At 39.0% G+C, this 12,008-nt stretch overlaps 1 protein-coding gene across 1 annotated transcript; it reads left to right on the forward strand.

Annotated features, from left to right (window-relative positions):
- The first annotated feature begins 428 nt into the window (after positions 1-428).
- LOC148026733 (small ribosomal subunit protein eS21-like) lies at positions 429-1,813 on the forward strand. Its single transcript, XM_087690502.1, has 3 exons — positions 429-610; positions 846-978; positions 1,485-1,813. The coding sequence occupies exons 1-3, from the start codon at positions 450-452 to the stop codon at positions 1,548-1,550; spliced, it is 360 nt and encodes a 119-aa protein (XP_087546628.1). The 5' UTR covers positions 429-449; the 3' UTR covers positions 1,551-1,813.
- Positions 1,814-12,008: the final 10,195 nt, after the last annotated feature.

The raw sequence follows: 12,008 nt of genomic DNA on the forward strand, positions 1-12,008 counted from the left end.
TGCCCAAAGTGTAGGAAACGGGTGGGCACAGACATGGGTACAAAGCCCTTACATACCAAAAGGGCAAATTTTACAAAAAATAAAATAAAAATATTATATTTATAAAATTTTTAATTGGTTGCAAATACAAAAAGTAAACCTTTGTCCATCACTTTTCGAACTGTGTGGGAGAGACTCCCCATCCAAAAGAGGGTGGGGAGTTCACCTATTTAATAGATAAACAATAGGTTATGTCCTCCGTAGTGTGTAAAAGACTGTGGATGCCCAAACCCTTAAAGAAGTATTTTGATTGGTTAATACTTGCAAAATGAGCTTCCACCGTTTGATAGGTAACCGGCTTTAGAACCCAAAACTTTTTGATGTTAGTCTTCAATTGGACCTCCTTTTAAAAGTTAAAAATAATATATATAATAGATAATAGATTAATACAGGCGGGGCGTTGAGTTTCCATGTCGGCCCCCCAATATTCCAACTTGTATAGGGTGTGCAGGCTCTGGCAAATCTCTTCTCTGCTCTCTATTCGCCATCGCTCGCCCGCTAGAATCGCACAAGTCGTCATCATGCAGAACGAAGAAGGCAAGAATATGGACCTGTACATTCCAAGGAAATGGTGAGAAGTCCGTCCTTTCATAAAAAGTTATGGTGTTCGGCCGCCTTCGTTGTTTCTGGTGTATTCCTGTGTATGGATGTGCATATAAGCTTCTTGAGTATACGTGTTTCTGTTTTCTGACGTGTTCCTGTGTATGTACATGCATGGTCAGCTCCTGGCATATTGTTGTTCATATACGTCGCTGTTTTCTTGATAAACGTGTTTGCGTTTCAACCAGTTTGTCTTTTGCTGTCAGCTCCTCTACAAACAGGTTGATCACCGCCAAGGATCATGCCTCCATCCAGCTTAATGTCGGCCACCTGGACGAAAATGGCATCTACACTGGACAGTTCACGACGTTTGCCCTTTCCGGTTTTGTTAGGGCTCAGGTATTTTGTTTGAACTCAAAGTCCTCTGAATGCTCGGACTGTTGACAGAGTTGTACAGAATGCAGAGGAGAGACCAAACGTGGATGACAGGCTTCATTAGAAGCTGAATCTGCTTTTGGCTACTGATATTACTCCATCGTTTATAGGAAATGTTTGTGTGTATAATGGGACTGAATGTTAATGTTTTAGATAAAGCTTGACGCTTGACCTGCCAAAATAGAAGCTGATTTGCATGTATGCTCACCAAACATCTGGCTGTTTTAAAGCATCAATATTCTCCTTGAATCTTGAATTTCTCCAAGTCTGGATGTGACCCTAATTGCATGTATATTGATCCGGGGACGTGAAAAGGTCACTTAATTGGTGTTTGAAGGGTAGTGCGATGTATGGAACATTCCAAATTTCAAATAATTTAAAGTGCCTTTTGGATGTCTTCAAGTTTGGATATCCTTTGTATCAATAAGTGCAGGAAGTTCAGGATCTCAGTTGACTGTTATTGAGTGCAGGGTGATGGGGATAGTGCCCTTGATCGTTTATGGCAGAAGACAAAAACGACATTGGCCACTGATTGAATGTGGATGTATGATGTAATCCTTTTTGTAGAGTTACAACTAGCCAAAGTTTTGTGAAGAGCGTCTGCTCGAGGATTTGAGCACAAATGCCCTGTCAGAGATCCTGTTGGTTTTACAGAACTCTTCAGTGTTTCTATTTTGTTGTGGTCTCATCTCAATTCATCAGTTTTGTTGCCATTGTTTCTTGACAGATGATGCTCGTATCACCATGGTCATTATAGTTTCCTTTCATGAAGTGCATAAGAAGATTCACTTGCATGCAAGTACTTCTTTTTTGAAATCCATAATAATCTTCAACCTTTCAAGAATTACAAAAAGCAACGCATTCACTCCAATAATAATGATAAATTAAGTGGAAATGCTTTGGAAAACATTGGGATGATAGTTTGCCATGGGACAAAATATGAAATGTGTCAAGAATCCAATTGAGTAGGGTGCGCTACATAGGTGGTGGGTTTAGGAAGAGGGATAATAGATAAAGAATGAAAGGGAGCATATGATAAATCATTAAAAAAAGAGAAGAGAGAAAAGGAAAGCACAAAAGGAAGCAAAATAAGATAAAACCCATTGAAGCAAATCAGTCGACCACATAGATGAAATAGGGGTTTTAGAAGTAGGAAGGCAATCTAAAGTGGAAAAAATATACAATTAATGATAAAGGGATATAAAGCGAAAAGTAGAATGTGAAGCTTGGTAAAGGTGTAAAGGATAATGGAGGAATGAATGTTGCCCAAGAAGTTGGAATACCTAGCCTAAGCCTAATATAGCAAGAACAATGTTATGGTTGGAAAGACGTCAACCAATTTGTTAATAAAAGAAAATGAGATTTTGAGAAGACAAATAGAAGAACAATATACAAAGGGCTTTAAGAAAGATATCATCAAAAGGTGGATGCGATGACATAAAATCTAAAAGGCCTTGTCTCAGTGGTTTTGTTTCTTAAACAACAAATGCAAAATGACAACAATGTTGCTTCAATAGTATATAATTGATTGGTGGATACACCCTATCAAGCAATATAAGTAAAATAACTCTTAAAAGACTCATATGTCCATTCATCCAAGAAATCAATATAAAGACCAACTTGTAAAATAATGTCTCCCACATGACAACTTAAATCCTCGGTTAAAATGACCGAGTCACCTATTTAGTACATGAAGGAGAATAATCAAGCCTCAAGATTAGGATGATTTTCCACAAACAAATGAATGACATCTTTCAATAATTGGGTGGACAAACTACCAATCTAACCACACCTAAGTGATTCCAAATAAATTGTACAAAAGAAAATGTGAAATGAATATTGTTGTTGTTCATAGTTTATCCATACATAAATGGGAGGTGAAACAAGGTCATTAAAGCCTAGAAAGGTATCCTATGCAGAAGCCCTCTACTTTTAGAACCTCACCATATTATCTTGAAAGCCGGTACACAATTAAGCATGTTGATGAAGTGTGATTGATTTTGCTAGAAGGGCCCTATAGAAGGCAAAGAAGGTGGTATATTAAGCTCTACTATCCTAGCATGTAGCTCAATGATAATGCCATGCTAAGAATTTGTACTTACTTTTGTAGTTTAAAATTTAGTCTCACAATTGGATAATTTAGTGATAAGTAGAACCTTCTGACAAGAACATTATCATATTGTCACGATCCAGATTCTATCAACATTCAAGCTAGCACATTTAGCTTGATATGCTCCTAACTTCTATTGATGATCTTGAATGGTACCCTTTTGAGCATGCATCAAGGTGGTAGACTCAATAATTTGTCCATGAATATCCATCATAGTAGCTTTCTCCTTAGAAAATTCCTCAAGGGCTTTACTTAAGTGCATGGTCAAGGAATTGATCATTCCTTGTAACTCTATGTGCACACCAATATAAAGGGATTAGGAGTAAAAGCTGATAGTAGCTTCCACAATGGACTAGACCATCCATCTCAATTGTGGAAAAATGGATCCAAAAGGCATCGATTGTAGAAAGGGATGTGTAGATTCATCCATATCACCCCCTTGATGTCTATCATTACTTTTGCAAGCTACAAATACCAAACTTGATGGAATACTTATTGTTTCAAGTGCTTCAAGCAACATGGCTATGGTAATCTTTCAAGCAACCATTGCACACTCTCAAAATAAACATAGCAAACTCATTGATCTACCTTCTTGTTGAAGTCTATCCATAAGGGTTCATCAATTGCTCCATGGCTCAAGAGACGTGTCTCAAGAAAGCTTCAATCACTACATGAGCTTCACTAGGAGACGACGACGATGATGATGATGATGAGGAAGCAAGAAGCAACACGAGACCTCCACAAGATTGCATACCACAAGAATGAAGTTATCCTTTCATTTCTTTTTAAAAAATGTATGGCCTTTATTTTTTGGGTGCCCTTCCATCTCATTGGTTCAAACTAGTCCTTTCCCACTTTGTCTATCTATTATCAAACCCTTACTAACTTGTTGATTTGATATAGTTATGCTCATGCCACACTCAAAATATTATTATAAGTTTCATGGAGTGATCCTAGCTCTCCTAAATAATTTACATCATAAATTTTTTGTTAAAATTTACAAGTAATTCATAGGCATTCTTATTTTTGCATCTCTTTTTCCATATTTTTTTCAAAATTTTGCATTTCTCCTTGTGTGTCTCACCTTCATCCTTGCTTTCCTAGAGAGGGTTAACATTATCCCCTCTTAGACATGTGCTAGTCCCATGACACTCTACAACCTAGTGGGTCGCACCATGTGGCCAATGTTTGTGGATCATGAAGAGGGTGGTTGACAATGTCACTTTAATAGTGAGTCGTTGGGTTTACCTTATTGCTTTGGTATTCATGAGTTGGCTTGTAGTTGAGGAATAGAAGGAAAGGAGTAGAATAACGAGGGCCATTAATGTTGTCGGTTTGGTCAATTAGATCTTCAAGTCATGATCATGTACTAGAAATTGATGTACACTTCTAAAGGGTGTAGGCTTGCCTTATTATGTTGTGACCACTTGTGCAAAGCTAGAATGCAACTTGCAGGTGCATCAAACCTAGCTTGGAGTATTGTCCCACCCTTGAGGACCCAATTGATGCAAGGGGAAATGCAGTGCAAAGCATTGAATGACAGGTCTCCCGATGGCATTAGGGTGTCCTACCCTTGATGTGCCTTGAGTCTATGACGTAGGAAAGGGCTAGGGGTTTGGGAATGGAGCTCTCCAGTAGGTGCCATGAGGCATGCCCAATTTGAGAGCCCCCACGTAATGTGATTTTGGGTGTATCTATTCTATAGTGGAGCTTTCTCTCTGTTTTTTTCTTTTGGGAATTCCATTGTGTCTTGTTTTCTTTCCCTTGCATTGGCCAAGGAAGTGGTTGTGATTATCTTTTCAAATATGACCTAATCATCATGTAAAATTTCAATGTTACTCTTGTAGCCAAGGGTGTAGCCAGAAGGAAAGGGTGATTGTAGCTAGTGAATCTACTAGATTCATATTCTCTAGTAGCTCAAAACAATTAGTAGAGTGGCTTGAAGAATTAGTCTCACCATTGCATATATATCGATCCCTACATCTATGTCAAAGAAGAGTGGATGCAAGCTCTCTTCTTTTGCTAGCTTCTTTAGGATGAGTAGTTGGAGGAGTAGCCATAAGTATTTTCATATGATAATGATAATAGGGACATGACACACTAAAAAGTCATCCACAAACTACTTCAAAGAGGTAATTGAGTCCTTTTCTCAGAACTTAATGCTATCTTATGGCTCATCAACATTAACATTGAAGATCAAAGGGAAGTTATACCTACCATGTTTTTTAGGGTGCCAATCAACCCTATGCCTACCAGGATAAGGCATGTGATTTGGATCCCACCTCTCAAAAGGCAATGCACTATAGAATGCTACCCATACTTCCATGTTATCATCCAATATGTTCCTCCATCTTTGTTGGGATTCATAGCCACTCACCATCCTTGGCACCTCAAACATCTTTTGTCTTGCCAATTGTTGATTGGTTCTCATTGCCACAATCTAGGGTCTTATGTTTTTTACTCAAGTCATCTCTTAACTAATCGTGAGGACGAATGAATCACCTTTGCATCATAATGAGTGGTAGAACCTTGCTAAGCCCATGTGGAAAATTAAAAGTGGACTGCATTGGGGTTCCTTGAGTCTCCCACTACTCCTGTGCGAAGATCTCCTTATCCCAATCTAGAGTCCAGCTTCTCTTATCCAATATAAGATCTTCTTTTATCATCCGGTATTTAGGTTGGGGTATTTCTATCTCCAAGTTGTGCTTAAGTATCATCTTGGTGAGTTGTAGCATCCTTCTAAGATTTTCAATAGAGTCCTGCTCAGAACTATGGCACTTCAAGCAATGTATTGGTGAAGCTTTGTTGTTGTAGTTGCATCATCTCATTGTTAAGATGTCAAGCCCAAAACGATTTGACACTCACGTACCTGGATGACCCTTTCAACATTTATATCACTAACGTGGTTGGTACCTGCATTGGAAAATCATTCTAGTAATACTTTATAGATGGATATTGATTAGTCCACCCATCACTGACGTGGTTGGTACCTACGTTGGCAAATCATTCTAGCAATACTTTATAGATGGATATCAATTAGTCCACCTATCCAAGTTACGAGATATCTATCTAGTCATCTTTCTACTTATCGTGTTCATGTTATGGAGTACTTATATATTATGTATATTGTACTCTCTCTTTTTCTTAATAGAATATTATAATGGAGAATTAAAAAAATAAGAAGAACCAAGACTCGGGTTTTCAACTTCTTATCTTGTGTGCATTTTGTGTGTTATGTGTCTTATAAGAGCTCTCTCTCTCTCTCTCTCTCTCTCTCTCTCTCTCTCTCTCTCTCTCTCTCTCTCTCTCTCTCTCTCAATATTTTCATGGCATTAGAGCAGCGTTTAAGCAAGGAGCCATGAGTTGCAAGCACAAAAGTCTAAAGGAAGTCCTACTATAGAGTACACAAGTGAAGATCTCTCTCATACAATCTTCAATTGACTAGCAATCTTTGCGAGCTTGGATTGCTCGAGAGAGATCTCTAATCTATACCTGTATAGTTGGATTCATGTCTTGGGTACATTTCAACCTCTATTTGAGAGTTAGCAATTGTTCATGTGAAAATTTGGTAAGGTATACGGACTTTGTAAACCTCATCATTTTTGCAAGAAAGTTGTAGGTGTTAGGTGTGGCAAATAGTATTTGGATACTATTAGATATTACAGGTATTGCTCAAGGTGTGCTTATATACTAAGTTTAGTACATGTGACAATTTACTAGAGTTAGCAAAGTCTTGTTGATAAAATCATATTTTTGGGTTTATCTAAGGGATTTAATTAGATTATCAGTGACAAGCTTGACAAGAATAACTTACATGCTTGAAAGTCCAAATTGACTAATTTCCTTATGGGCAAAGGTTATGGAGACTACATTGAAGGAGATAATGTTGAGACTCCAAAGTTATCAAAGGAAAATGTCACGCTTGAGCAAGCCAAGGTATTTAAGGAATGGAGCTAGGATGCTTAGAAAGTTATGCATTGGCTTATCATCAATGTTTCAGACAATATGATTGGGCATATATAGGCTATAGACAATTGTACAGAAGCTTGGAATAACCTAGTCAAACTATTTGGTACAAATACCAAAGCTAGAAAGTTACAGTTGAAGAATATGTAGTCACATGGAATTGTGACAGGCTCGCCTAAGTTCAAAGTGACTAATATGCAAAAAGTCTATGAAACATGCCCCATTGGAAAATAGACAAGGCATTCATTTCGTGATGATAAACATATAATGAGGCATTTACTTGATGTTGTACATTCAGATTGTGGAGTCCTACAAATACTCCAATGGCTAGATGTAAGTATTATGTAACCTTTATTCATGATCATATTAGAAAGGTATGGGTGTATTTCAGGAAGGAGAAAAGTGAGGGATTCTCTTAGTTTCAAGATTTTGAAGATTTGATTGAGAAACAAACAAGTGTGCAGATTAAGTGCCAGAGGTCAAATGGAGGGGGAGAGTACCTCTTCAATGAATGGAATTATTTTCTTAAACAACACAAAATTTAGAGATAGTTTACATGAAGGTACACTTTGCAATAGAATGATGTTGTTGAAAGGAAGAATAGGCATATTGCAAAACTTGCACAAGTCTTGATGGTTGAAAAGAACATGCCTCATTATTATTGGGTTGAAGCTATCTCTACATATGTGTATATTATAAATAGGAGCCTCATTGTTGCAATGTAAAATGTGACACTAGAGGAGAAGTTTACTACTAAGAAACTAGATTTGTCACATATTAAAGTATTTGGATGTATTACATATGTATATGAGCTAAAAAAGAAGTTGAATTCAGAAGCTGAAAAGTGTGTATTTGGTGGCTATTCCCTTGAGCAATAGGGTTACAAGTATAAAAAATGTAAGTTACATGTGAGCAGAGATGTTATGTTTGATGAGATGAGTAGTTAATATGGTACTGAAAAATAGATTGTTATAGATTATGTAAAAGAAAAAGTAATTATAGAAAATGTGGGTCCACGGCCATAGACATTGAGTGGGCTAGAAGATTCCTCTTCTAGTAGGTTGATTGGGAGACCATGTAGTGGTAGGGTGCATGCAAGTAGCACTCCTACAATTGTAGAAAATGTATCATGCAAGGGATAAGAAAAGGTGGTTGATTCACTTGGTATGCCAAATGTTTCTGTAGGCTATTCACATGTAGATGGTGAGTTTGATGACTTAGATCAGAGTGTGGATAAGAAGTTTGGTATTCCAATTTTTCATACACCTGGTGTAAGGAAAAGAAAGGATGATGTAAAGGAATCATAGAATGCTTCGCAAGTGCACAGGTCAACGAGAGTAAGGTATCCTGTAAATAGTTGGCATATGATGGTTATGTTGCTTGCCATTATGCATACATGGGGAAGGTTATAAAATCACTTAAGCCCACTTGTTTTTGGGAAGCTCTTCATCATGTGTATTGGGAGAATGCCATGGATGAAGAAATGGTTGCATTGGATGTAAATCAAACTTGGAATTTGATACCATTGCTTGAGGGAAAGAAAGCTATAAGCTATAAGCTATAAGTGGATTTACAAACTAAAACATTATGCAGATGGAAGTGTGAGCAAGTATAAAGAGAGATTGGTTGCCAAAGATTATGCATAATCTTATGGGATTGATTATGAGGAGACATTTACTCAAGTGGCAAAGATGGCAACTATAAGAGCTACATTTCAATGGCTACAACAAAAGGTTTACGGGCAGAGAGGTTGAGCGACGCATCTCTCTCGTTTCCCATTCTCTTTGAACCAAGTGCGGTATGGATCTGCTTCGGATTGGGTATCTCTGCATAAAGTAGGATGTCCAAGACCCGATACTAGGATGTTGTCAGGAGGCTTTGTCTACTAGGAACCCAAATTTTAGGTCTATCCTAGTGGGTTCAGCTGTGGACATTCCGTTGCGAGGCAGACTCGAAAAACCCTAGGCGACAAACCCCGAAACATTCCATGGGAGTGTTGGGCGGTGATGCTTAGAATCGTTTCTTGATGGACCGGCTAAACGTGCTTGGACAGCCAATAGGTGGGCATGCCACAAATGTTGATGCACTTAACAACAAATTCGACACACTTAGAGTTGTAGGCTGACCAACATATCCCAAATTGACCCTGAACAAACCGAACGACACGACATAGACCCTAGAAAGAAACAAGAAAGGCTAGGAACAGGGCTTAGAGCCCCATCAGGCCATGAACACAAGTAGGAGTGTAGAAGCTGAATAGTCATCTTGTCTTCGCACTCGTACTATTTTCCAACATTGGAAGTACACTTACGAAAAGCTGAAAGCCTAATTGCATATAGTGCACAGAAAAGAGTACACACACACACACACACACACACACACACATTGAGTGACTGTAAATTGAGAATTGCATGTAATTAACAAGGAACTCACTCAAATGTAATAACCTGAAGGAATCCACTAGTAGGAGAAGACCCTGAGATATAGTTGGGTGATTGAAACCCTAATCGTAGGACCAAGTTGAAAACACAACAAAGAAGCCAGGCACAGCATGGACAGACACCATCAAAGAAGTGAATCTACCCGACCTAATCAATCTCATCGACAACTTAGTGGAGCACGAGACCGTAGATATAGTAGAAAACAAATTAGATCGTAGATGCAATGAGGAGCTTGATCTAGGAGGTTTCCCAGAGAAGATCCAACATGGTGAACAAACATGACGCTTGAACTTGACTGGACCACTATTGCATACCTGTGGTGGAGGTTGTCATAGTAGATCTTGAAGAGGAAAGAAAGCTAGCATGCAAGGCTTTGCAAGGCATAGTGTCTTATACCCAAGATCAATAGACTAGGAGCTTACACCAAAACATGGAAATGCGAGAGATCCAGTGAGTGCTAGCCCTAGCAAGTAGAAATCAAATAGAACCAGATGCAGAGAGGGAGATCACTAGAAGAAGACCTCACACTGAGCGAGCTTCTGATGAAGTGATTGCTAGATAACATGGTGTCGTGATGCTATGTAGATACAGTGTGAAAAAGCATGGAATGCATCATCATCCAATATCTTTATTGATGTAGAGAGTCAATGTTATCTGAGTGTTAGTACTAGTGTGAGTTGCATGGATTATCCAAAAATACTAGATTTTTGGATAATTTGGTATTTTTTAAATATTATTTATTGTAAAAATCCGAAAAAGTTAGAAAAGCTTCTAGATTAGGATGGCATGCAAAAAAGCTAGTTGCTTTTTCAGCCAGTTATGAGATTTTCATAAAAAAGATAGATTGGCAAAATCGCGCGCATCCCGATCGCTGTAAACATGTAGAAAATTACATTTTGAACTGAAAAATGAAGGAGTGATCCGGGTGATCCGTGATCAAGTGTCCTGGGGTTTTACCCCCCTTTTGGAGCCAACGGAGCCATCAGATTTGGGTTCCAAGCAGCAGAGAAGGAGCTGTAATTTTGTTGCACGTTTTGTTCTAAAGAAGCTCTAGGAGATCTAATGCCTGGAGATATTCTAGGTTCTTTCAATACATATTAATTCAGTCCATTGTGCTTTGTCTTTTTTGTGTTTACCACATGAATTCTCTTTCTTCTCTTCCATATCCTATCTCTACTTTCTTCTACCTCTAATCCGCGGTGGATTCGACCTTTCGACCAAAACCCCTCCGACAACGGCAATAGAGCAGAGTGTTGTGGCACTAGTAACGTCACTACTCGCACGGCTAGAAGTTAACCAAGGCTCCAAGAGCCAATTGAAAATCCTCATTGTCATGAAGTAGCTTGATAAATATCAGCTGAATGATGACTCGTACATCTTCATGGAGCAGTTCGAGCAGGTTTGCAAGGTTAATAACCTCACCGACCTTACTCAACACTTGCAAGCATTCGGTCTATACTTAAGCAATAAGGGAAGAACTTGGTACACAATTCTAGATGCTGTTGGGCAAGCTAACTATAATAGCCTTAAAAATCTCTTCATTAAGAGATTCTTTGAGCTAGGGTACTCTGATAACTAGCTAGTGTGGCTGATGAATATCAAGAAGAGGGATAAGGAAGATATCCGAGATTACATAACCCACATGAGGAGTTTGTCCAAGAGAATACCAACTGGCGAGCGACCAACCGAAAGAGTGGTGTTTACAGTATTCATTAATGGAATAGGAAGCAAAGAGCTCTACAAGGCCTTGGTAGGCAACTCGAGCTTGCAGTGAGACATGCTGACTAGGGTCTTTGAAGAGGCGATTAGAGTGGATGACCAACTCAATGAGAGAAGCTCTAGGAGCTCGAATCAAGAGGAGACTACCTCTAGGAATTCTGAGAGAGTTTTGACGACAAGCGAAAGATCAGGCCCAAGTACTCAAGATAAACATGACACTGACTCAAGCCAAGAGCTAGCGGAGATGAAGTTGGAGCTGGCTAGATTACAAGAGATGATGAGACAACCAATATGCCTGCATGTCCAATGTGTATATTGTGGTGGAAACCACTTGCCAGCCTACTGAGTGTCAAGATCCTAGGTCCCGACCTTGCGCCAATTATTGCGATAGGTTCGGCCACAATGCTATGCATTGTAGACTACCGAGGAGACTCCCGTACTTGCAACCATACAATCAAACTTACCTAGGAAATAGGCTGCCAAACTTCTTCTATAAAGGGAGCTCTCACTCAACTGCCAAGACCCATGGACCGCTTGTTCCTTCAAGCATTTCAAGCTAGCACTAATGGCTACGTCTCACGTAGCTGATACGCTATCCCTCTCTATGAGTGTAGTGAGCTTACCTTGATGCCCGATTGAGTTGCTTCCTCCCTCAAGTACTCCGATAGCTCCATGATTCATGATGCAAGCTCAAGTATCCTCAAGCCTCTTCCTCCAAGCTCCATCCTCCATAGCCACATGCGAAACGAGAGAAGAGA

This window comes from Lygodium microphyllum, chromosome 13 (assembly GCF_053477565.2).
Source record: "Lygodium microphyllum isolate KBCC chromosome 13, Lygodium_microphyllum_v1.1.10, whole genome shotgun sequence".
In the NCBI taxonomy this organism is placed as follows: domain Eukaryota; kingdom Viridiplantae; phylum Streptophyta; class Polypodiopsida; order Schizaeales; family Lygodiaceae; genus Lygodium; species Lygodium microphyllum.

What these genes read in the sequence shown, in the direction of transcription:
- LOC148026733 (XM_087690502.1), top strand. Translation starts at nt 450, where the DNA reads ATGTCGGCCCCCCAATATTCCAACTTGTATAGGGTGTGCAGGCTCTGG. An exon ending in CTGTACATTCCAAGGAAATG is followed by an intron (nt 611 to 845) that starts GTGAGAAGTCCG and finishes TTTTGCTGTCAG; the next exon opens with CTCCTCTACAAACAGGTTGA. An exon ending in CCGGTTTTGTTAGGGCTCAG is followed by an intron (nt 979 to 1,484) that starts GTATTTTGTTTG and finishes TATTGAGTGCAG; the next exon opens with GGTGATGGGGATAGTGCCCT.